This window comes from Oncorhynchus nerka, linkage group LG9b (assembly GCF_034236695.1).
Source record: "Oncorhynchus nerka isolate Pitt River linkage group LG9b, Oner_Uvic_2.0, whole genome shotgun sequence".
NCBI lineage: Eukaryota > Metazoa > Chordata > Actinopteri > Salmoniformes > Salmonidae > Oncorhynchus > Oncorhynchus nerka.
The window spans coordinates 6,439,069-6,465,732 of record NC_088424.1 but is presented as its reverse complement, the minus strand read 5'-3'; the positions used below and the strand labels follow the sequence as shown (position 1 = coordinate 6,465,732).

At 44.2% G+C, this 26,664-nt stretch overlaps 2 protein-coding genes across 6 annotated transcripts in view; both read left to right on the top strand.

The window, feature by feature from the left end:
• Positions 1-23,246, top strand: part of LOC115114194 (CMP-N-acetylneuraminate-beta-1,4-galactoside alpha-2,3-sialyltransferase-like) — a 101,030-nt gene extending 77,784 nt beyond the window's left edge. For all 5 annotated transcript variants that reach the window (XM_065013312.1, XM_029642255.2, XM_029642254.2 and 2 more), the window contains 2 exons: positions 11,953-12,099; positions 18,640-23,246. In XM_065013312.1, the coding sequence (XP_064869384.1) occupies positions 11,953-12,099; positions 18,640-18,729 (237 nt within the window). In that variant the 3' untranslated portion in view covers positions 18,730-23,246. The remainder of the gene's footprint in view (positions 1-11,952; positions 12,100-18,639) is intronic.
• LOC115114193 (artemin-like) overlaps positions 18,660-26,664 on the top strand; it is a 41,091-nt gene continuing 33,086 nt past the window's right edge. Inside the window, exon 1 of the mRNA XM_065013314.1 lies at positions 18,660-18,746. The gene's annotated coding sequence lies outside the window, so the exon portion shown is untranslated. The remainder of the gene's footprint in view (positions 18,747-26,664) is intronic.

The window sequence follows — 26,664 nt, the reverse complement described above, 5'->3', positions numbered from 1 at the left end:
GACGACAAACTCATCTCACCTTCTTATAACGCTTTTTTCCTATATTGCACCCCAACATAAGATACTACACACTATAAAAAAGTGACATGGCGCGGGTCGACTCATAACCCGCAGTCCCCACGATTATATCTGCTGGGCGGGCGGGTTTAGGGTCATGAAATATTGTGTGGATAAAGGCCAGGTTGAATAAAGAAAGAACAATACACTAAGTTGACTGTGCCTTTAAACAGCTTGGAAAATTCCAAAAAATGATTTCATGGCTTTAGAAGTTTCTGACAGGCTAATTTACATCATTTGAGCCAATTGGAGGTGTATGTGGGGATGTATTTCAAGGCCTACCTTCAAACTCAATGCCTCTTTGCTTGACATCATAGGAAAATGAAAAGAAAAACCTCAGGAAAAAAAATTGTAGACCTCCACAACTCTGGTTCATCCTTGGGGACAATTTCTAAATGCCTGAAGGTACCATGTTCATCTGTACAAACAATAGTACGCAAGTATAAACACCATGGGACCACGCAGCCGTCATACCGCTCAGGTATGCGAAAAGTGAAAATCAATCCCAGAACAACAGCAAAGGACCTTGTGCAGATGCTGGAGGAAACCGGTACAAAAGTATCTAAATCCACAGTAAAACGAGTCCTATATCGAGATTACCTGAAAGGCCGGTCAGCAAGGAAGAAGCCACTGCTCCAAAACCGACAGACGGTTTGCAACTGCACATGGGGACAAAGATTGTACTTTTTGGAGAAATGTCCTCTGGTCTGATGAAACAAAAATATAACTGTTTGGCCATAATGACCACCAAGCTGAAGGTCACCATCCCAACCGTGAAGAACGGGGGTGACAGCATCATGTTGTGGGGGTGCTTTGCTGCGGGAGGGACTGGTGCACTTCACAAAATAGATGGCATCATGAGGATGGAAAACTATGTGGATATATTGAAGCAACATCTCAAGACATCAGTCAGGAAGTTAAAGCTTGGTCACAAATGGGTCTTCCAAATGGACAATGACCCCAAGCATACTTCCAAAGTTGTGGCAAAATGTCTTAAGGACAACAAAGTCAAGGTATTGGAGTGGCCATCACAAAGCCCTGACCTCAATCCTATAAAAAATGTGTGGGCGGAATTGAAAAAGCGTGTGCGAGCAAGGAGGCCTACAAACCTGACTCAGTTACACCAGCTCTGTCAGGAGGAATGAGCCAAAATTCACCCAACTTATTGTGGGAAGCTTGTGGAAGGCTACCTGAAATGTTTGACCCAAGTTACACCATTTTTAAATGCAATGCTACCAAATACTAATTGAGTGCATGTAAACTTTTGACCCACTGGGAATGTGATGAAAGAAATCAAATCTGAAATAAATCATTCTCTCTACTATTATTCTGACATTTCACATTCTTAAAATAATGTGGTGATCCTAACTGACCTAAGACAGGGAATTTTTACTTGGATTAAATGTCAGGAATTGTGAAAAACTGAGTTTAAATGTATTTGGCTAAGGTGTATGTAAACTTCCGACTTCAACTGTATATATAAATTATTGTGCAAGGCTACATTGAGGTTTTGCTTTTTAGGCTATCGGTCATTACTGCTTAAGCTTTAGGGCTTAACTTTACGCGAGCCAAATAGCCTACATGCCAATCACCAAACGCTTTTGGGAAAAGGCGGAAAAGTTAGCTTCGATCCACTAAGGTAAAAAGTGAAGTGGTAAAAAGAGGATGATAGCAGTGCCGGCAATGTTATGTGTGATGATTGTGAGGCGCTATAAAAATTAGACAGTCACAAGACTGTCTAACATCATAGGCCTATTTGAACTGTAGCCTACTGTTCAGATGGGTTATATGGACACTGACTATAACCTTTCACATTAGTCTTAATATTAACTCCTGCAGAATTAAACATTTCTTGCAGTAAAACGATACACCAAATGTACATTTTGACTCGTGAACAGGAGTAGAGAAATATGATTCCTTGAGCATTTTCAGCATCTACAGACGGTCATCTATCTTTATCAGCATCATAAAAGCTGATAGTATTAAACCGCTGGCTTTCATCAAGCTACCCACTCAAGAAAAAGCTTCAAACTGTAACCAATGGTTCAGGATATCAGTCAACCTACCAGGGTAGTTAAACAGCACAGGAGTGAAATCATCAACATGTAATCATCAACATGTATTGATCACATCTTCACTAATGCTTCAGATCCATCGGATATAGTGATCACAATATAGTAACCATATCTAGGAAAACCTAAGTTCTAAAGGCTGGCCCTAATATAGTGGTATAAAAGGTCATACAATAAGTTTTGTAGTGATTCCTCTGTTGTTGATGTAAAGAATGTGTTTGTGTAATCCATGGTGTGTAATGAGGAGAAAAGATGTTTCACTTGACACATTTTATGAAATTGCTTATCCCAGTTACTAATAAGCATGCACCCATTCAGAAAATTACTAAAAACTGTTAAATCCCTGTGGATTGATGAGGAATTGAAAATTGTATGGCTGAGAGGGATGAAGCAAAAGGAATGGCAAATAAATCTGGCTGCACAACAGTATTAAAATAAGAAACTATACTATGAACCAAAGATAAATGACAAAGAATGATAGTAAAACACTTTGGAGCACCTTCAATTAAATGTTGGGAAAAAGGTGAACTCAGCTCCATCATTCATTGAATCAGATATCTCATTCATGACAAAACCGACTGATATTGCCAACTACTTTAATTATTTTTTAATTGGCAAGATTAGCAAACACTACACATCCATGTAGATCTGACCAAATTGTGAAAGACAAGAATTGCAATTTTGAATTCCGTAAAGTGAGTGTGGAAGATGGAAAAAAACACTTGTCTATCATCAAGGACAAGCCACTGGGGTCTAACAACTTAGGATAATAGTGGACAATATTGCCACTCCTATTTGCCATATCTTCAATTTAAGCCTACTAGAAAGTGTGTGCCCTCAGGCCTTGAGGGGAAAAAAAGTCCTTCTGCTACTTAAGAATAGTAAATGCCCTTTACTGGCTAAAATAGCCTACCTATCAGCCTGTTAACAACCCTTGGTAAAAAAAAATGTGTTTAACCAGATACAATGCTATTTTACAGTAAACACATTTACAACAGACTTTCAGCACGCTTATAGGGGAAGGACATTCAACAAGCAGAGCACTTACACAAATGACTGATGATTCGCTGAGAGAAATTGATAATAAGATTGTGGGGGCTGTTAGACTTCAGTGCTATATTGTGGATAAAGAGTTACCTGTCTAACAGAACAATGAGGGTGTTCTTTAATGGAACATTACAACATAATCCAGATAGAATCAGGAATTCCCCAGGGCAGCTGTCTAGGCTCCTTACTTTTTTTCAATCTTTACTAACGACATTTGAGTAAAGCCAGTGTGTCTATGTATGTGGATGACTCAACACTACATGTCAGCTACTACAGCAACTGAAATGACTGCAACGCCTAACAAAGAGCTGCAGTTAGTTTCAGAATGGGTGGCAAGGAATAAGTTAGTCCTAAATATTTCAAAAACTAAAAGCATTGTATTTGGGACAAATGATTCACTAAACCCTAAACCTCAACTAAATATTGTGATAGATAATGTGGAAATTGAGCAAGTTGAGGTGACTAACCTGCTTGGAGTAACCCTGGATTGTAAACTGTCATGGCCTAAACATACAACAGTAGCTAAGATGGGGAGATGTCAGTCCATAATAAAGTGCTTCTCTACCTTCTTAACAGGCTCTAGTTTTGTCACACCTGTACTACTGTTCAGTTTTGTGGTCTGGTGCTAGAGATTACAATTGGCTCAGAAAAAATTACAATTGGCTCAGAACAGGGCAGCACAGCTGTCCTTTGGATGTACAGTGGGGCAAAAAAGTATTTAGTCAGCCACCAATTGTGCAAGTTCTCCCACTTAAAAAGACGAGGCCTGTAATTTTCATCATAGGTACACTTCAACTATGTCAGACAAAAGGAGAGAAAAAAATCCAGAAAATCACATGGTAGGATTTTTTAATGAATTTATTTGCAAATTATGGTGGAAAATAAGTATTTGGTCAATAACAAAAGTTTCTCAATACTTTGTTATATACCCTTTGTTGGCAATGACAAAGGTCAAACGTTTTCTGTAAGTCTTCACAAGGTTTTCACACACTGTTGCTGGTCATTTTGGCCCATTCCTCCATGCAGATCTCCTCTAGAGCAGTGATGTTTTGGGGCTGTTGCTGGGCAACACGGACTTTCAACTCCCTCCAAAGATGTTCTATGGGGTTGAGATCTGGAGACTGGCTAGGCCACTCCAGGACCTTGAAATGCTTCTTACGAAGCCACTCCTTCGTTGCCCGGGCGGTGTGTTTAGGATCATTGTCATGCTGAAAGACCCAGCCACGTTTCATCTTCAATGCCCTTGCTGGTGGAAGGTTTTCACTCAAAATCTCACGATACATGGCCCCATTCATTCTTTCCTTTACACGGATCAGTCATCCTGGTCTCTTTGCAGAAAAACAGCCCCAAAGCATGAGGTTTCCACCCCCATGCTTCACAGTAGGTATGGTGTTCTTTGGATGCAACTCAGCATTCTTTGTCCTCCAAACACGACGAGTTGAGTTTTAACCAAAAAGTTCTATTTTGGTTTCATTTGACCATATGACATTCTCCCAATCTTCTTCTGGATCATCCAAATGCTCTCTAGCAAACTTCAGACGGGCCTGGACATGTACTGGCTTAAGCAGGGGGACACATCTGGCACTGCAGGATTTGAGTCCCTGGCGGCGTAGTGTGTTACTGATGGTAGGCTTTGTTACTTTGGTCCCAGCTCTCTGCAGGTCATTCACTCGGTCCCCCCGTGTGGTTCTGGGATTTTTGCTTACCGTTCTTGTGATCATAATACAGGTAACGAGTGGACGAGAGAGGAGCCTCTTCAACCTATGGGGGCGCTGTGTCATTATTGGATAAAAAGACGTGCCCGTTTTAAGCGCAATATTTTGTCACGAAAAGATGCTCGACTATGCATGGAATTGACAGCCTTGGAAAGACAAAACTCTGACGTCTCCAAAACTGCAAAGATATTATCTGTGAGTGCCCCAGAACTAATGCAACAGGCGAAACCAAGATGAAGTTTCATACAGGAAATGCCCCAGATTCTGAAGGCGCTGTGTTCCAATGTCTCCTTATATGGCTGTGAATGCGCCAGGAATGAGCCTGCGCTTTCTGTCTATTCCCCGAGGTGTCTGCAGCATTGTGACGTGTTTGTAGGCATATCATTGGAAGATTGACCATAAGAGACTACATTTACCTGGTGTCCCGCCCGGTGTCCTGTGTGCGTAATCTGTAGGTCCATGCGCGTTCCAATTCTTCAGAAGGGAAAGTACTGCCACGATGGATTTTATCGTCGATAGATATGTGAAAAACACCTTGAGGATTGATTCTAAACATCGGTTTGCCATGTTTCTGTCGATATTATGGAGTTAATTTGGAAAAAAGTAAGCGTTTTAATGACTTTTTTTCTTTCTTACCCAAACGTGATGAACAAAACGGAGCGATTAGTCGACACAAATAATATTTTTTGTAAAAACGGAACATTTGCTATCTAACAGTCTCCTCATTGAAAACATCTGAAGTTCTTCAAAGGTAAATTATTTTATTTGAATTATTTTCTGGTTTTTGTGGAAAATGTTGCATGCTGAAGTAGAGGCATAACCCTATGCTAGGCTAATACTAATACTGTTACACAAATGCTTGTTTAGCTATGGTTCAAAAGCATATTTTGAAAATCTGAGATGACAGTGTTGTTAATAAAAGGCTAAGCTTGAGAGCAAATAGATTAATTTAATTTCATTTGCGATTTTCATGAATAGTTAACGTTGTGTTATGCTAATGAGCTTGCGGATAGATTTACACAATCCTGGATACAGGTTTTTTTCGTAGCTAAACGTGACGCAGAAAACGGAGCGATTTGTCCTAAACAAATAATCTTTCAGGAAAAACTGAACATTTGCTATCTGAGAGTCTCCTCATTGAAAACATCCGAAGTTCTTCAAAGGTAAATGATTTTATTTGAATGCTTTTTCTGTTTTTTGTGAAAATGTTGCCTGCTGAATGCTAACGCTAAATGCTACGCTAAATGCTACGTTAGCTATCAATACTGTTACACAAATGCTTGTTTTGCAATGGTTGAGAAGCATATTTTGAAAATCTGAGATGACAGTGTTGTTAACAAAAGGTTAAGCTTGAGAGCAAATAGATTAATTTCATTTCATTTGCGATTTTCATGAATAGTTAACGTTGCGTTATGGTAATGAGCTTGAGGCTGTAGTCACGATACCGGATCCGGGATGGCTCGACGCAAGAAGTTAAAGAAGAAGTTACAGGTCTGTGAGAGCCAGAAATCTTGCTTGTTTGTCGGTGACCAAATACTTATTTTCCACCATAATTTGCAAATAAATTCATTAAAAAACCTACAAGCACCCGGTGCTTCCGGGTTGGAGCGATCTGGTCGCATCCGCGCTTCGGTCTGCAGGTTGTATAACTTTTTCATTACATTTCATTATAGTACAACGGTCTGATTTGTCTAATCTTAGCAATTTCCTCTTAGCTAGCTACATAGTCGTCGTTGTATCAAAGATAATTGCGTAATTATCGTATTTCGTCGTCTCCTATCTGTCCAACACGTTCACCGTCTAACGTAGCACTGTAGTACTATCACACTCAACTGAACGTCTTGATTAGTGTAGTGTTAGCTAGCTACATAGCTAGCTACATAGTTGTCTTTGCTGTCTTCGTATCCAAGATAATTGTGTAGCTTAGAGTGTGGAGTCTTAGAGTGATAATTGCGTTATTATCGTATTTCGTCGCCCTCCTATCTGCCTAGCAGCTAGCATACGTTCACCGGCTACCGTAGCACTGTAGTAACTATCACACTCAACCGAACGACTTGATTAGTGTAGTATTAGATAGCTACATAGTTGTCTTTGCTGTCTTCGTATCCAAGATAATTGTGTAGTTTAGAGTGTGTAGTCTTAGAGTGATTATCTTAATTCACCGAGGTTAGCTAGCCAGCTATTTTGTCGTCCTTAACGTAGGAGACACTCCTAGCTAGCCAATAGCCAGCCAACGTCTACTGAATAGAACTTTCGCATTCCGGTCGCATTCCGCGTCGCTCCACAGGTAGTATCACTTTTCACTTCATTTCATTACAGTCCCAACGGTGTGATTTGTTTGATCGTAGCTAGCTACATAGCTAGCTACATAGCCGTCTTTGTTTCAAAGATAATTGTGTAGTCTAGAGCGATTTTCTAGGTTAGCTAGCCAGCTATTGTCGTTCTCCTACGCAACGTAACGTAACCAACACTGCTAGCTAGCCAGCTAGCTCCCGATAAGCAGCATTGTAGAAACTTCACACTCAACGGTACGACTTGATTAGGGTAGTGTCAACAACGCAGCTAGCCTACCCCAGCAGTACTCTATCATTTTAATCATTTTAGTCAATTAGATTCTTGCTACGTAAGCTTAACTTTCTGAACATTCGAGACGTGTAGTCCACTTGTCATTCCAATCTCCTCTGCATTAGCGTAGCCTCTTCTCTAGCCTGTCAACTATGTGTCTGTCTATCCCTGTTCTCTCCTCTCTGCACAGACCATACAAACGCTCCACACCGCATGGCCGCAGCCACCCTAATCTGGTGGTCCCAGCGCGCACGACCCACGTGGAGTTCCAGGTCTCCGGTAGCCTCTGGAACTGCCGATCTGCGGCCAACAAGGCAGAGTTCATCTCAGCCTATGTCTCCCTCCAGTCCCTCGACTTCTTGGCTCTGACGGAAACATGGATCACCACAGACAACACCGCTACTCCTACTGCTCTCTCTTCGTCCGCCCACGTGCTCTCGCACACCCCGAGAGCTTCTGGTCAGCGGGGTGGTGGCACCGGGATCCTCATCTCTCCCAAGTGGTCATTCTCTCTTTCTCCCCTTACCCATCTGTCTATCGCCTCCTTTGAATTCCATGCTGTCACAGTTACCAGCCCTTTCAAGCTTAACATCCTTATCATTTATCGCCCTCCAGGTTCCCTCGGAGAGTTCATCAATGAGCTTGATGCCTTGATAAGCTCCTTTCCTGAGGACGGCTCACCTCTCACAGTTCTGGGCGACTTTAACCTCCCCACGTCTACCTTTGACTCATTCCTCTCTGCCTCCTTCTTTCCACTCCTCTCCTCTTTTGACCTCACCCTCTCACCTTCCCCCCTACTCACAAGGCAGGCAATACGCTCGACCTCATCTTTACTAGATGCTGTTCCTCCACTAACCTCATTGCAACTCCTCCAAGTCTCCGACCACTACCTTGTATCCTTTTCCCCTCTCGCTCTCATCCAACACTTCCCACACTGCCCCTACTCGGATGGTATCGCGCCGTCCCAACCTTCGCTCTCTCTCCCCGCTACTCTCTCCTCTTCCATCCTATCATCTCTTCCCTCTGCTCAAACCTTCTCCAACCTATCTCCTGATTCTGCCTCCTCAACCCTCCTCTCCTCCCTTTCTGCATCCTTTGACTCTCTATGTCCCCTATCCTCCAGGCCGGCTCGGTCCTCCCCTCCCGCTCCGTGGCTCGACGACTCATTGCGAGCTCACAGAACAGGGCTCCGGGCAGCCGAGCGGAAATGGAGGAAAACTCGCCTCCCTGCAGACCTGGCATCCTTTCACTCCCTCCTCTCTACATTTTCCTCCTCTGTCTCTGCTGCTAAAGCCACTTTCTACCACTCTAAATTCCAAGCATCTGCCTCTAACCCTAGGAAGCTCTTTGCCACCTTCTCCTCCCTCTTGAATCCTCCTCCCCCTCCCCCTCCTCCCTCTCTGCAGATGACTTCGTCAACCATTTTGAAAAGAAGGTCGACGACATCCGATCCTCGTTTGCTAAGTCAAACGACACCGCTGGTTCTGCTCACACTGCCCTACCCTGTGCTCTGACCTCTTTCTCCCCTCTCTCTCCAGATGACATCTCGCGTCTTGTGACGGCCGGCCGCCCAACAACCTGCCCGCTTGACCCTATCCCCTCCTCTCTTCTCCAGACCATCTCCGGTGACCTTCTCCCTTACCTCACCTCGCTCATCAACTCATCCCTGACCGCTGGCTACGTCCCTCCCGTCTTCAAGAGAGCGAGAGTTGCACCCCTTCTGAAAAAACCTACACTCGATCCCTCCGATGTCAACAACTACAGACCAGTATCCCTTCTTTCTTTTCTCTCCAAAACTCTTGAACGTGCCGTCCTTGGCCAGCTCTCCCGCTATCTCTCTCAGAATGACCTTCTTGATCCAAATCAGTCAGGTTTCAAGACTAGTCATTCAACTGAGACTGCTCTTCTCTGTATCACGGAGGCGCTCCGCACTGCTAAAGCTAACTCTCTCTCCTCTGCTCTCATCCTTCTAGACCTATCGGCTGCCTTCGATACTGTGAACCATCAGATCCTCCTCTCCACCCTCTCCGAGTTGGGCATCTCCGGCGCGGCCCACGCTTGGATTGCGTCCTACCTGACAGGTCGCTCCTACCAGGTGGCGTGGCGAGAATCCGTCTCCTCACCACGTGCTCTCACCACTGGTGTCCCCCAGGGCTCTGTTCTAGGCCCTCTCCTATTCTCGCTATACACCAAGTCACTTGGCTCTGTCATAACCTCACATGGTCTCTCCTATCATTGCTATGCAGACGACACACAATTAATCTTCTCTTTCCCCTTCTGACGACCAGGTGGCGAATCGCATCTCTGCATGTCTGGCAGACATATCAGTGTGGATGACGGATCATCACCTCAAGCTGAACCTCGGCAAGACGGAGCTGCTCTTCCTCCCGGGGAAGGACTGCCCGTTCCATGATCTCGCCATCACGGTTGACAACTCCATTGTGTCCTCGTCCCAGAGCGCTAAGAACCTTGGCGTGATCCTGGACAACACCCTGTCGTTCTCAAATAACATCAAGGCGGTGGCCCGTTCCTGTAGGTTCATGCTCTACAACATCCGCAGAGTACGACCCTGCCTCACACAGGAAGCGGCGCAGGTCCTAATCCAGGCACTTGTCATCTCCCGTCTGGATTACTGCAACTCGCTGTTGGCTGGGCTCCCTGCCTGTGCCATTAAACCCCTACAACTCATCCAGAACGCCGCAGCCCGTCTGGTGTTCAACCTTCCCAAGTTCTCTCACGTCACCCCGCTCCTCCGCTCTCTCCACTGGCTTCCAGTTGAAGCTCGCATCCGCTACAAGACCATGGTGCTTGCCTACGGAGCTGTGAGGGGAACGGCACCTCACTACCTCCAGGCTCTGATCAGGCCCTACACCCAAACAAGGGCACTGCGTTCATCCACCTCTGGCCTGCTCGCCTCCCTACCACTGAGGAAGTACAGTTCCCGCTCAGCCCAGTCAAAACTGTTCGCTGCTCTGGCCCCCCAATGGTGGAACAAACTCCCTCACGACGCCAGGACAGCGGAGTCAATCACCACCTTCCGGAGACACCTGAAACCCCACCTCTTTAAGGAATACCTAGGATAGGATAAAGTAATCCTTCTCCCCCTCCCCCCTTAAAAGACCTAGATGCACTATTGTAAAGTGGCTGTTCCACTGGATGTCATAAGGTGAAAGCACCAATTTGTAAGTCGCTCTGGATAAGAGCGTCTGCTAAATGACTTAAATGTAAAAATGTAATGTACAATGTGATTTTCTGGATTTTTTTTCTCATTTTGTCTGTCATAGTTGAAGTGTACAAGCCTGTCATCTTTTTAAGTGGGAGAACTTGCACAATTGGTGGCTGACTAAATACTTTTTTGCCCCACTGTATACAAAGAGCAAACCATTAATAATATTAATTTAAATCTTTCCTGGCTCAAAGTACAGGAGAGATTGACTTCATTACTACTGTGAGTGCTATTGAAAGCACAGAGCTGTCTGTTTTTAAACGACTAGCACACAGCTCAGACACCCATGCATACCCCACAAGACATCCCACCGTCTCTTCACAGTCCCCAAGTCCTTAACAGACTATGGGAGGCGAACAGTACTACATAGAGCCATGACTACATGGAACTCTGTTCCACATAATCAGGTAACTGATGCAAGCAATAGAATCAGATTTTTTTTAAACAGATAAAAATACACCTTATGAAACAGCGGGGACTGTGAAGCAACACAAACATAGGCACTAAACACATGTACACATGTTGTAGATATGTGCTAGTGGAGTATGGGCCTGAGGGTACTCACTTAGTGTGTTGTGAATTCTGTAATTAATGTATTGTAATGTTTTTTTAAATTGTATAACTGCCTTAATTTTGCCGGACACCAGGAAGAGTACTTGCTGCCTTGGCAGCAGCTTATGGGGACCCATAATAAATACAAATACATAAAATATGCAACCAAGTCGAACTGATATCCTATCAGAAACATGTTGGGTCGTTTTCACAGCTTTTGTATTTCCTTACAACCGGTCAAACTGATGTCAATTGGAAATTTGGCACTGAAAATGTTAACCATTTTTCTTTTGTTTTTCCCCGGTCCCTAAATGTCTTTGCTCTGCGAAAGAAGCAGGGACGACATTACTTTACCGATGTCAACTAGATTGATGCATTCATTCTATAATTTATGACATTCTGGTGAGCAAGGGTTTATTTAGTCTTCTAGGTTAATGTATACTAACAGAAAAAAAGCTGCATGTATTTAATCATAGACAAGTTGACTAACAAATTACAGAAATTCTAAGCAGAAACATATGTAAATTAGGCAAAGAAAATCCTGCATCCCCTGTCATAAAATCATTCCGCCGTCTCTGATGCGTGCGGGCCTCAGATTTTCACTTCATCGCATAGTCAGGTGTTTGCAGATGGGTTATTGAATATTGCAGGCGGGTGCAGTTGAACAAACAGCTGATCCGTGCACCACTAATGGCCATCTCTGCTTTTCCTTCTCCAGAACATTCCAACCCTGGGGACCGTCGCCATAACAATGGCGCTGCATAACTGTGATGAGGTGGTGGTGGCTGGCTTCGGTTATGACATGAACATGCCTCACGCACCCTTGCACTACTACGAAACAGTCAAGATGTCCGCCATCAAAGAGGTGCGTGTTTTTGTTGCATTCATATCAACTGGAAATGGGTACATCTCAGTAGTCTTCGAGTGGCGTGTCCTCTCCTTGTCTACGCTAAGTCAATGTGAAAGAACTGGAAGGGTGAAAACGCATTGTCAGTGCACAAATCCACTGTATTGCTTTCCCCGATCCTGTGTTCTCAGGAGAGTGCAGATGAGAGAGCGGAGACTACATTGGCTCCCCGCTAGACCTGTTAGACTGACGAGAGTGTTATTCCATTATCTGTCTTTTGATTGGCTCTCGTATCCCCCCTCCTCCCTTTGAACTATGACCAAATAAATTACCCGGAGCGTTTTAATCCTCCACTCCAGACTTCATCAGTGTTCTGTTATTACAGATACCACAGAGGGGAGCTGACGTAGGAACTATGAGCTCAGAATGATAACCTTTGTCTAAACTCCCAGTGAACTCCTGACATCTGCCATGTTGAGCAATGCAATCAATGGAAACATCATCCAGTAGGTCATTGGAACACTAAAAGACTACCGCTCCCTCATGTCCTTCCGTTGGTGGTAATGTGCTGAGGTCACCTCTGAGGGGGTGATGAGATGCAGTAGTATCCTTTACTTACTCACTGGTCCGTCCTTGGACACTGTGCTATCTAACCTCCAAACGAGCTTCAATGCCATACAACACTCCTTCCGTGGCCTCCAACTGCTCTTAAACGCTAGTAAAACCAAATGCATGCTTTTCAACCGTTCGCTGCCTGCACACCTGACCAGCATCACCACCCTGGATGGTTCCGACCTTGAATATGTGGACATCTATAAGTACCTAGGTGTCTGGCTAGACTGTAAACTCTCCTTCCAGACTCATATCAAACAGCTCCAATCGAAAATCAAATCAAGAGTCTGCTTTCTATTCTGCAACAAAGCCTCCTTCACTCACTCCGCCAAACTTACCCTAGTAAATGTGACTATCATTTACATTTACATTTAAGTCATTTAGCAGACGCTCTTATCCAGAGCGACTTACAAATTGGTGCTTTCACCTTATGACATCCAGTGGAACAGCCACTTTACAATAGTGCGTCTAAGTCTTTTAAGGGGGGGGGGGGGTGCGAAGGATTACTTTATCCTATCCTAGGTATTCCTTAAACAGGTGGGGTTTCAGGTGTCTCCGGAAGGTGGTGATTGACTCCGCTGTCCTGGCGTCGTGAGGAGTTTGTTCCACCATTGGGGGCCAGAGCAGCGAACAGTTTTGACTGGGCTGAGCGGGAACTGTACTTCCTCAGTGGTAGGGAGGCGAGCAGGCCAGAGGTGGATGAACGCAGTGCCCTTGTTTGGGTGTAGGGCCTGATCAGAGCCTGGAGGTACTGAGGTGCCGTTCCCCTCACAGCTCCGTAGGCAAGCACCATGGTCTTGTAGCGGATGCGAGCTTCAACTGGAAGCCAGTGGAGAGAGCGGAGGAGCGGGGTGACGTGAGAGAACTTGGGAAGGTTGAACACCAGACGGGCTGCGGCGTTCTGGATGAGTTGTAGGGGTTTAATGGCACAGGCAGGGAGCCCAGCCAACAGCGAGTTGCAGTAATCCAGACGGGAGATGACAAGTGCCTGGATTAGGACCTGCGCCGCTTCCTGTGTGAGGCAGGGTCGTACTCTGGGATGTTGTAGAGCATGAACCTACAGGAACGGGCCACCGCCTTGATGTTAGTTGAGAACGACAGGGTGTTGTCCAGGATCACGCCAAGGTTCTTAGCGCTCTGGGAGGAGGACACGATGGAGTTGTCAACCGTGATGGCGAGATCATGGAACGGGCAGTCCTTCCCGGGAGGAAGAGCAGCTCCGTCTTGCCGAGGTTCAGCTTGAGGTGGTGATCCGTCATCCACACTGATATGTCTGCCAGACATGCAGAGATGCGATTCGCCACCTGGTCATCAGAGGGGGGAAAGGAGAAGATTAATTGTGTGTCGTCTGCATAGCAATGATAGGAGAGACCATGTGAGGTTATGACCGAGCCAAGTGACCTGGTGTATAGCGAGAATAGGAGAGGGCCTAGAACAGAGCCCTGGGGGACACCAGTGGTGAGAGCGCGTGGTGAGGAGACAGATTCTCGCCACGCCACCTGGTAGGAGTGACCTGTCGGGTAGGACGCAATCCAAGCATGGGCCGCGCCGGAGATGCCCAACTCGGAGAGGGTGGAGAGGAGGATCTGATGGTTCACAGTATCGAAGGCAGCCGATAGGTCTAGAAGGATGAGAGCAGAGGAGAGAGAGTTAGCTTTAGCAGTGCGGAGCGCCTCCGTGATACAGAGAAGAGCAGTCTCAGTTGAATGACTAGTCTTGAAACCTGACTGATTTGGATCAAGAAGGTCATTCTGAGAGAGATAGCGGGATAGCTGGCCAAGGACGGCACGTTCAAGAGTTTTGGAGAGAAAAGAAAGAAGGGATACTGGTCTGTAGTTGTTGACATCGGAGGGATCGAGTGTAGGTTTTTTCAGAAGGGGTGCAACTCTCGCTCTCTTGAAGACGGAAGGGACGTAGCCAGCGGTCAGGGATGAGTTGATGAGCGAGGTGAGGTAAGGGAGAAGGTCACCGGAAATGGTCTGGAGAAGAGAGGAGGGGATAGGGTCAAGCGGGCAGGTTGTTGGGCGGCCGGCCGTCACAAGACGCGAGATTTCATCTGGAGAGAGAGGGGAGAAAGAGGTCAGAGCACAGGGTAGGGCAGTGTGAGCAGAACCAGCGGTGTCGTTTGACTTAGCAAACGAGGATCGGATGTCGTCGACCTTCTTTTCAAAATGGTTGACGAAGTCATCTGCAGAGAGGGAGGAGGGGGAGGGGGAGGAGGATTCAGGAGGGAGGAGAAGGTTGCAAAGAGCTTCCTAGGGTTAGAGGCAGATGCTTGGAATTCAGAGTGGTAGAAAGTGGCTTTAGCAGCAGAGAGAGAAGAGGAAAATGTAGAGAGGAGGGAGTGAAAGGATGTCAGGTCCGCAGGGAGGCGAGTTTTCCTCCATTTCCGCTCGGCTGCCCGGAGCCCTGTTCTGTGAGCTCGCAATGAGTCGTCGAGCCACGGAGCGGGAGGGGAGGACCGAGCCGGCCTGGAGGATAGGGGACATAGAGAGTCAAAGGATGCAGAAAGGGAGGAGAGGAGGGTTGAGGAGGCAGAATCAGGAGATAGGTTGGAGAAGGTTTGAGCAGAGGGAAGAGATGATAGGATGGAAGAGGAGAGAGTAGCGGGGGAGAGAGAGCGAAGGTTGGGACGGCGCGATACCATCCGAGTAGGGGCAGTGTTGGATGAGAGCGAGAGGGAAAAGGATACAAGGTAGTGGTCGGAGACTTGGAGGGGAGTTGCAATGAGGTTAGTGGAAGAACAGCACCTAGTAAAGATGAGGTTGAGCGTATTTCCTGCCTTGTGAGTAGGGGGGGAAGGTGAGAGGGTGAGGTCAAAAGAGGAGAGGAGTGGAAAGAAGGAGGCAGAGAGGAATGAGTCAAAGGTAGACGTGGGGAGGTTAAAGTCGCCCAGAACTGTGAGAGGTGAGCCGTCCTCAGGAAAGGAGCTTATCAAGGCATCAAGCTCATTGATGAACTCTCCGAGGGAACCTGGAGGGCGATAAATGATAAGGATGTTAAGCTTGAAAGGGCTGGTAACTGTGACAGCATGGAATTCAAAGGATGCGATAGACAGATGGGTAAGGGGAGAAAGAGAGAATGACCACTTGAGAGAGATGAGGATCCCGGTGCCACCACCCCGCTGACCAGAAGCTCTCGGGGTGTGCGAGAACACGTGGGCAGACGAAGAGAGAGCAGTAGGAGTAGCAGTGTTGTCTGTGGTGATCCATGTTTCCGTCAGTGCCAAGAAGTCGAGGGACTGAGGGAGGCATAGGCTGAGATGAACTCTGCCTTGTTGGCCGCAGATCGGCAGTTCCAGAGGCTACCGGAGACCTGGAACTCCACGTGGGTCGTGCGCGCTGGGACCACCAGATTAGGTGGCCGCGGCCACGCGGTGTGGAGCGTTTGTATGGTCTGTGCAGAGAGGAGAGAACAGGGATAGACAGACACATAGTTGACAGGCTACACAAGAGGCTACGCTAATGCAAAGGGGATTGAATGACAAGTGGACTACACGTCTCGAGTGTTCAGAAAGTTAAGCTTACGTAGCAAGAATCTTATTGACTAAAATGATTAAAATGATACAGTACTGCTGAAGTAGGCTAGCTGGCAGAGGCTGCGTTGTTGACTATGTAGGCTAGCTGGCAGTGTCTGCGTTGTTGACACTACACTAATCAAGTCGTTCCGTTGAGTGTAATAGTTCCTACTGTGCTACTGTGCTGCTATTCGGGGCTAGCTGGCTAGCTAGCAGTGTTGATTACGTTACGTTGCGTTAAAAGAACGACAATAGCTGGCTAGCTAACCTAGGAAATCGCTCAAGACTACACAATTATCTTTGATACACAGACGGCTATGTAGCTAGCTATGTAGCTAGCTACGATCAAACAAATCAAGCCGTTGTACTGTAATGAAATGAAATGAAAAATGTGATACTACCTGTGGAGCGAAGCGAAATGCGACCGGATTGTTGAGTGCGGAAGTTCTGTTCGGTAGACGTTGGCTAGCTGTTGGCTAGCTAGGAGTGTCTCCTACGTTAAGGACGACTAATAGCTGGCTAGCTAACCTCGGTAAATTAAGATAATCACTCTAAAACTACACACTCTAACTACACAATTATCTTGGATACGAAGACAGCAAAGACAACTATGTAGCTAGCTAACACTACACTAATCAAGTCGTTCAGTTGAGTGTAATAGTTGTGCTGCTAATCGGTAGACGGTGGACGTTAGCTAGCTGGCTAGCTGCAGGGCAGTGTATCCTACCGATCCTCGACTTCGGCGATGTCATCTACAAAATTGCTTCCAACACTCTACTCAGCAAACTGGATGCAGTTTATCACAGTGCCATCCGTTTTGTCACTAAAGCACCTTATACCACCCACCACTGCGACTTGTATGCTCTAGTCGGCTGGCCCTCGTTACATATTCGTCGCCAGACCGACTGGCTCCAGGTCATCTACAAGTCCATGCTAGGTAAAGCTCCACCTTATCTCAGTTCACTGGTCACGATGGCAACACCCATCCGTAGCACGCGCTCCAGCAGGTGTATCTCGCAGATCATCCCTAAAGCCAACACCTCATTTGGCCGCCTTTCGTTCCAGTTCTCTGCTGCCTGTGACTGGAACAATTGCAAAAATCGCTGAAGTTGGAGACTTATCTCCCTCACCAACTTCAAACCTCTGCTATCTGAGCAGCTAACCGATCGCTGCAGCTGTACATAGTCTATCGGTAAATAGCCCACCCATTTTTACCTACCTCATCCCCATACTGTTTTTATTTATTTACTTTTCTGCTCTTTTGCACACCAATATCTCTACCTGTACATGACCATCTGATCATTTATCACTCCAGTGTTAATCTGCAAAATTGTAATTATTTGCCTACCTCCTCATGCCTTTTGCACACAATGTATATAGACTCCCCTTTTTTTTCCTACTGTGTTATTGACTTGTTAATTGTTTACTCGATGTGTAACTCTGTGTTGTCTGTTCACACTGCTATGCTTTATCTTGGCCAGGTCGCAGTTGCAAATGAGAACTTGTTCTCAACTAGCCTAGCCTATTTAACCTGGTTAAATAAAGGTGAAATAAAATTAAAATACATTTTAAAACTGTCTGACGTGAACTAGCCCCCTCCTTCAGCCAGCGTTACCCACCGTAGACGTGAGATGGATCAAGGTGCACTTTGGGGTGTTTTTCAACTTTCTCTAGCTTAGTGTAAAGGGGTCATACAGGAGTGAATGTAGAATACCACACTACAGCATGGCTGTACACAGCATTTGTATGTGTGTGTTATGTGGATGCAAAGATGTTAAAGCAAGAGGGAGGTTGCTTCCATATCATCTACTTTCTGAACTAGCTCCTCATCCCTGGACTTTCAGCCTGAATCAGATAGCAAGGCCTGAAGAGAGACACCGGTGTTACCGCTCACATGGGTTTCCCGACCATGCTCCCTGCAGAGCATTGAAACCCTAGCCCTGGTTCCGTGTGAGTGAGATCCGTCAGTGTCCGGGCCGACCCAGACAGGCCAGGGGCACTCAAGCGGCTCGGTCACACAGCTTGGAGCCAGGTGGGTTCCCTGGGGCAGCTGTGGGGCCAAGTTCAGCCCAGTCCTCACACTCTCAGGCCCAGAGCCCACCACCTGCTCTGGTTACACACTCTGCCAACCGGACTGAGGGCCTGGATCACAATGGGGAGGGAATCGCGGTGTGGCTCCATATACACACAAACACTCTAATCTATCACACATTTATCAGAAAAACAATGCATGCTTTTACTAAAGTGCCTATGGCAAGGCTCTTAACCAGGTCAAGTGAAATATTTTGATGCAGAGAGATGATGCAAACAGAATAGAATGCAAGGAACGTCCTTCAAGTTTAGGCTGATGAGAACAGGGTCTTTGAACCTGAACTGCATTCATCTGACATTCTTCTTGTTTCTGATTGTGTTCCCTTGCACCTCCACAGTCCTGGACACACAACATATCCAAGGAGAAGGAGTTCCTCCGCAAGCTGGTGAAGGCCAACATCATCACGGACCTGACTAACGGGATCTGAGTCTGACCATCCAAGAGGTTTGCCTTTTCCCAAAAGAACTACAGAACAGAGGATGCTGGGAATAAACCTGGTTGGTGGGGGGGGAGAGGACCCTTAGAACCCAGACCCTGGTGGTCTGCACACTGTCTGAGTTTTTATGTAGAGGAGATTTAAGCGGATGACTCGAAGGAAAGGCGCACATGTGCCTTCTGACCCAGAGGCTCCTGTCTGACACAGCCAGGAGGGACGGGCATGGATCGAACGCCAGTAATCGGACAACCGCGTTTACCGTTTTGAAACCAGCGAGCATCGAATGAAACATGAGTGGTATGGAAGAGGAGGACGGAAGTTCTGACAGACAGATGTAGAAACTGACAGACTGCAGGAGAGAGACAGGGACAGATAGTTACAGCAGTGCCAAATGTACCTCGTTACAATGGGGGGAGGAGAATACCTCTCCCTCTACTGCCTGAATGTATTTACTTTAACAGTGTAAATGTCAAAGATTTTTACTATGCTTTTTAACAAGCTCCAGCGACCTCCACCCCATCCCCAGTTCTCTCAGTACTGTCTTTCCCGGCGAGCCTCCTTCCAGGCCTGGCGGGGAGAAACCTTTTTCAAACCTCTATCTCCCCCTTCTCACTTCCATATCGACAGGCGTTTTTGAGGCCACCGTGCGTTTTGAGATGAGCATTTTGGATTTTAACAGGAAGTTTAAACCTGGATTATTTTATCTTGGTTGAATTTATTTATAATTTAAGGCTGATAGAGCACTAACTTTCTTTTCCGTCTAACAGTTCGCCATAACTTGCTTCCCTCAATGACTCACTGTGGTGTCATAAGTTGTTGAGTAGATGTCCCTCAAATCCTAGTATTTCTATTATGGCTCTTCAGAAAGTGTTGTGAATACCATTATGTGAGCGGTGGGGCAGCAGCCTAGGTCTAGGTTACCAGCCACGCAGCGAGAGTGGCGATGGGAACTCTCCATTATTTGTGTGGTGCTGAGAAACATTCCTAATTTGTCCACGTGCAGAGCTTATGTTCCCTTCCGCCATGAAACTATATGTTGCCAAGTTTATTTTCCCTGACTCGTAGCACAATCGAAAATTGTTAACTTAACCTTTATTTTTATTTCTCCTGTTATGATGGTTGAATATACACCATCATGGAAACAGTGAAATGCCCGTTTTAGAGACAACAACCTGGTAGATGGATACACATTTAAAGGGCAAGCAGGTGTTTGTTTACGATAATTATGTTTATTATCAGTTAATTATTACATGAATTAACCTTGCACAGGCTATATAAAGTTTCAATCTGTGGCTGGTAAAAGTTTGAGTAGCCAATTTTTGCAGCCTTATAGCCTATTCGATTCTGGGAATTGTTTGTTTCAAATGAAACAATATTGAATGTAAAGGTATTGTTTTATGTCGGCTGTAGGCTTTCATTAGTTAAGAAGGCTAATTGAAAGGCTCTTTTTAAAAGCGATTTGAGTTAATGTGCTGTATTGTGAATTATAAGAGAGGTTTATCATTCTTAGTTCATGGCATTCTTTTATCCAAATCTTGAATAGACATGCAGACAAATTAATACAGGGAAGGTGAACACCTATTACCCTCCTACTCTGGAGTCATAAAAACAATTTAAATATATACTTTTTTTTGGCGGGTCACGGATCGGCTCTCTGAAAAATTCTATGTGGTTGGTTCGGGTTGTGGAGAAAAATCTGTCCTGATGTCAAATATCGGTTGATGTGCCTGACCCTTGCAAGATTGCAGTAAATTATCCACAGGAGTTGTATTATAATATCCTTTTGACTTGCAATACTGGTATTACAATGGTGAAAGCTTACTGGTCCCAAGTTTCTCAGCAAAAAAAACGCCCATTTATTTGTTGTTGTTAGTTACAGTTAAGTATTTAAGTGTTGCTCCGTGCACTGCAGTGGTTCAGTATTGACCAGATAAGACCACGCTATGGTTGTATTTTCTGCCTCCCTCGCCGCTTCCCTCAACATCTTCAACAAAACTTAAGAATGTCATTTTTAGATTTGAATATTTAAAAATGTACCGAATGTAATAATCAGCTTTATATGGTGAATTTTATTCTGACATACGTTTTTTGTTTGTACCTTTTTTGGGGTGACATTTGAGTTGTTTTTTTGAAAGTCAGTCATTTTCTATGAGACTTTTTAAATTAATAAGATTTTTTTTTGTGCTTCCTGGACTGGACAGGAATTTAAACAGAATTGACCCCAACCCTGTTTTTCCAGCCTGGTCACTAAGCAGAATATAGCTATTAAAACTGGAGACAACAATGACATCATACAGGAAACCTCACCATATCACTCATTGGGAGAGGTCTATATCAGTTATCACCTTGCCCTGTGCAATCAATCACTGGCAAGGTCATTACACTTCAAATCACAAGTGTTGCTGTTTCTTTTTATATTATATACAGTGGGGAGCACAAGTATTTGATACTCTGCCGATTTTGCAGGTTTTCCTACTTACAAAGCATGTAGAGGTCTGTAATTTTTTATCATAGGTACACTTCAACTGTGAGAGACGGAATCTAAAACAAAAATCCAGAAAATCACATTGTATGATTTTTAAGTAATTAATTTGCATTTTATTGCATGACATAAGTATTTCATCACCTACCAACCAGTAAGAATTCCAGCTCTCACAGACCTGTTAGTTTTTCTTTAAGAAGCCCTCCTGTTCTCCACTCGTTACCTGTATAAAAAGACACCTGTTAAGGTTTTCTTCTGTTGAAGGAGAGGCGGACCAAAACACAGCGTGGTTATTTTGATACATCTTTAATAAAGATGACAATAGAATAATATACAAAAACAAGAAACGTGAAAACCCGAAAACAGCCCTATCTGGTGTAACAAACACAAAGACAGGAACAATCACCCACAAAACCCAACACCAAACAGGCTCCCTAAATATGGTTCCCAATCAGAGACAATGACTAACACCTGCCTCTGATTGAGAACCATATCAGGCCAAACACAGAAACAGACAAACTAGACACACAACATAGAATGCCCACTCAGATCACACCCTGACCAAACAAAACATAAAAACATACAAAGCAAACTATGGTCAGGGTGTGACACCTGTCCACATACTCAATCAAACAGACTCCAACCTCTCCACAATGGCCAAGACCAGAGAGCTGTGTAAGGACATCAGGGATAAAATTGTAGATCTGCACAAGGCTGGGATGGGCTACAGGACAATAGGCAAGCAGCTTGGTGAGAAGGCAACAACTGTTGGCGCAATTATTAGAAAATGGAAGAAGTTCAAGATGACAGTCAATCACCCTCGCTCTGGGGCTCCATGCAAGATCTCACCTCGTGGGGCATCAATGATCATGAGGAAGGTGAGGGATCGGCCCAGAACTACACGGTAGGACCTGGTCAATGACCTGAAGAGAGCTGGGACCACAGTCTCAAAGAAAACCATTAGTAACACACTACACCGTCATGGATTAAAATCCTGCAGCGCACGCAAGGTCCCCTGCTCAAGCCAGCGCATTTCCAGGCCCGTCTGAAGTTTGCCAATGACCATCTGGATGATCCAGAGGAGGAATGGGAGAAGGTCATGTGGTCTGATGAGACAAAAATAGAGCTTTTTGGTCTAAACTCCACTCGCTGTGTTTGGAGGAAGAAGGATGAGTACAACCCCAAGAACACCATCCCAACCGTGAAGCCGGACGGACGACTGCACCTTATTGAGGGGAGGATGGATGGGGCCATGTATCGCAAGATCTTGGCCAACAACCTCCTTCCCTCAGTAAGAGCATTGAAGATGGGTCGTGGCTGGGTCTTCCAGCATGACAACGACCCGAAACACACAGCCAGGGCAACTAAGGAGTAGCTCCGTAAGTAGCATCTCAAGGTCCTGGAGTGGCCTAGCCATTCTCCAGACCTGAACCCAATAGAAAATCTTTGGAGGGAGCTGAAAGTCTGTATTGCTCAGCGACAGCCCCGAAACCTGAAGGATCTGGAGAAGGTCTGTATGGAGGAGTGGGCCAAAATCCCTGCTGCAGTGTGTGCAAACCTGGTCAAGAACTACAGGAAACGTATGATCTCTGTAATTGCAAACAAAGGTTTCTGTACCAAATATTAAGTTCTGCTTTTCTGATGTATCAAATACTTATTTCATGCAATAAAATGCAAATTAATTACTTAAAAAATCATACAATGTGATTTTCTGGATTTTTGTTTTAGATTCCGCCTCTCACAGTTGAAGTGTACCTATGATAAAAATGACAGACCTCTACATGCTTTGTAAGTAGGAAAACCTGCAAAATCGGCAGTGTTTCAAATACTTGTTCTCCCCACTGTATATATACAGTGCCTTCAGAAAGTATTCATGCCCCTTGACTTATGCCACATTCTTTTACAGCCTGAATTCAAAATGGATTTTCTCACCCATCTACACACAATACCCCATAATGACATTTTTTTTTTAAATGTATCACATTTATTTCAAATAAAATACATAAATATCTCATTTACATAAGTATTCACAACCCTGAGTCAATACTTTGTAATCGCCGCCAAAGTTGCTTCTACATCTGTCTTTTTTGGGGTAAGTTTCTAAGAGCTTTGCACACTTGGATTTTACCATTTTTGACCATTATTCTTTTTCAAATTCTTCAATCTCTGTCAAGTGTATAGTTGATCATCTCTAGACAACTATTTTAAAGTCTTGCCATAGATTTTCAAGACGATTTAAGTCAAAACTGTAACTAGGCCACAGAAGCATTCAAATATATCTTGTTAAGATATAGTATAGATTTGGCCTTGTGTTTGAGGTATTGTCCTGCTAAAAGGTTAATTTGTCTGCCAAGTTTTCCTCTAGAATTTTCCCTTTGCTTATAGATGTATTTCTCTTACTTTTATCACCCCAAAACTCCCTAGTCCTTGCCAATGACAAGCATACCCATAACGTGGGGCAGCCACCACCATGCTTGAAAATATGAAGTGGTAATTGGATTTGCCCCTAATGTAATGCTTTGTATTTAGGACAAAAAGTTAATTTCTTTGCTACATTTTTTGCAGTATTATTGCAAACAGGATGCATGTTTTGGAATATTTTTATTTTTTCCAGGCTTCCTTCTATCCACTCTGTCAGTTAGGTTAGTATTGCGAAGTAACTGACTGGGTATATTGATGCACCATCCAGAGCCTAATTAATAACTTCACCCCATGCTCAAAGGGATATTCAGTGTCTTCTTTAAAAAATATATATATACACACATCTACCAATCAGTGCCCTTTGCGAGGCATTGAAAACATCCCTTGAATCTGTGCTTATAATTCACTCCTCGGTTGAGGGCCCTTACAATTATCTGTATGTGTGGGGTAGAGAGATTGGGTAGTTACTCCATAATCATGTCAACCACTATTATTGAACATGGAATGAGTCCGTGCAACTTATTATGCGATTTGTTAAGCACATTTTTATTCCTTAACCTGTTGCTTCTACCCGGGACGCTTGCGTCCCAACTAGAGCTCTGGAAATGCAAATGCGCTACGCTAAATGCTAATAGTATTAGTTAAAACTCAAAAGTTCATTAAAATACACATGCAGGGTATCGAATTAAAGCTACACTCGTTGTGAATCCAGGCAACAAGTCAGATTTTTAAAATGCTTTTCGGCGAAAGCATGAGAAGCTATTATCTGATAGCATGCAACACCCCAAAAGACCCACAGGGGACGTAAACAAAATAATTAGCATTTCGGCGTTACACAAACCGCACAATAAAATAGAAAACATTCATTACCTTTCACCATCTTCTTTGTTGGCACTCCTAGATGTCCCATAAACACTATTTGGGTCTTTATTTCGATTAAATCGGTCCATATAAAGCCTAGATATCGTTATATGTAGACTGTGTGATAAACGAAAAAAACATCGTTTCAAAACGTAACGTCATTTTTTAAAATTCAAAAAGTCGACGATAAACTTTCACAAAACACGTTTGTAATGCAACTTTAGGTATTAGTAAACGTTAATAAGCGATAAAATTCATCAGGAGGCGATGTAAAGATCATTAGCTGTCCGTCTGGAAAAATGTCCGGCTAGAAACTCAACGAAAATATCCGGTCCTAGACCGGATTAGATACGGTGTCCTGTATGTGTTTGACCAAGAAAAAACTCGAAGGGAAATGACAAGACTCTAGACACCCTGTGGAAGCTGTAGGTACTGCAACCTCAGTCAATTAATTGTGGTTCACGTTTATCAATGGGTTCAAGTAGCGCATGGATATATTTTCCCCATTTTCAGTGATCAGTTTTTCCTGTGCTTTTCGATGTAAATGCCGTTCTGGTAAAGCCACAGCAGTGATTTAACCAGTTTTTTAAACGTCTGAGTGTTTTCTATCCACACAGACTAAGCAAATGCATATACTATATTCCTGGCATGAGTAGCAGGGCGCTGAAATGTTGCGCGATTTTTAACAGAATGTTCAAAAAAGTAGTGTCGACTGAAGAGGTTAACTTATTTAGTTAGGCTTGCCAAAACAAAAGGGTTAAATATTTATTGATTCAAGACATTTCGGCTTTTAATTTTGCAATAATTTCTAATATTTTCTACAAACAAAATTCCACGTTGACATTATGGGGTATGGAGTACCACAGTATGTGTTAAAATACCAATAAAACCTAGTGGTCAAACAGGGAAATGGTTCCAATCGTTTCTCCACCATTAATTTTTCCCATAGGGGATTTTGGAAACACTCCAAATAAAGGGCCTGTGTTTCGTGTAGGCTTACCCTGGCGTGACATTTTATTAACCATGTAAATCTCTCTCGGACAAAGTGACTTTTATAAATATATATTTACCCCTCAAAATGAAATAATTTGCTGCTAATGTGGCTATCATAAAGGACTACAAATGCCATGATGATCTGGATTGAAACTGCAAAATCGAGGCAAATGTAAAAATCTCTGGATTAACCATCTAATGCTAGCTAGGTATAGTAATTAATAAATAGGCTACATTTCTTTAAATGGACAATAAATTGACACAATACCTGTCAGCAAAAGTATCAGTTATAGATGACGCTCGGGAGTTTTGCGTGATGTCTACTTTTATGCTAATTAGCATTTTTGAATCTGAGAGTATGTAGAGCCGGATGTATTGATGAAAGTCACCTCGTCCGAGAGATTTACATGGTTATCAAAACGTTATGCCAGGGTAAGCTTACACGAAACAAAGCTCTTATTTTAAGTGTTTCAAAAGTGAATGGTGGAAACATTATTGGAACCTGTTTTGACAGCTATTTTTTATGGGTATTATGACACCTCCACTGTGGTGCCCTATTGTGTGTAGATCAGTGACACAACCTCAATTGAATCAATTTTAAATTCAGACTGTAATAATATTTGGTAAGAGTGAAGCATTGTGGATACTTTCTGAAGGCATTGTATAAACGTCTGTGTGTGTGTGTATATATAGACTTTGTCCTATCTGCGACTTGTTAATAAATACATTGACCCTTTGGTCGCTTGGTAAGGTGACTGATGGATGGTGTGTGTTTTTTTTTGTTTTGTTTTGTTTTTGGTTAAAACATAAAGAACTGTCAATGGGTGGTCTAGTGTGCAGGCAACTATCTGTGCAGGCCTTACTTAGGTTACAAGGCCCTGGTGTTCTTTCCTGTTCTGCAGCCCCCATACTATATCTGTGTCCATTATTCTTTTATAGAGATTAGACTCCACAGGAAACATACTGTTAAGATTTTTTTTTAGCATTGGTCATTGGTCTAAGCATTGGTCTAAGCCTGGAGCAGGATTTCCTGATTCCTGCTACCTGCTGAGAGACTGGAAATCGTTTTTAAAGCCCTTTCCACTACTTCCTCTTGCACACTTTCTCTCTCTTCTTCACCTGCCAAACCCTTATGAAGATCTACTTTCATTGTACAGTCGTGGCCAAAA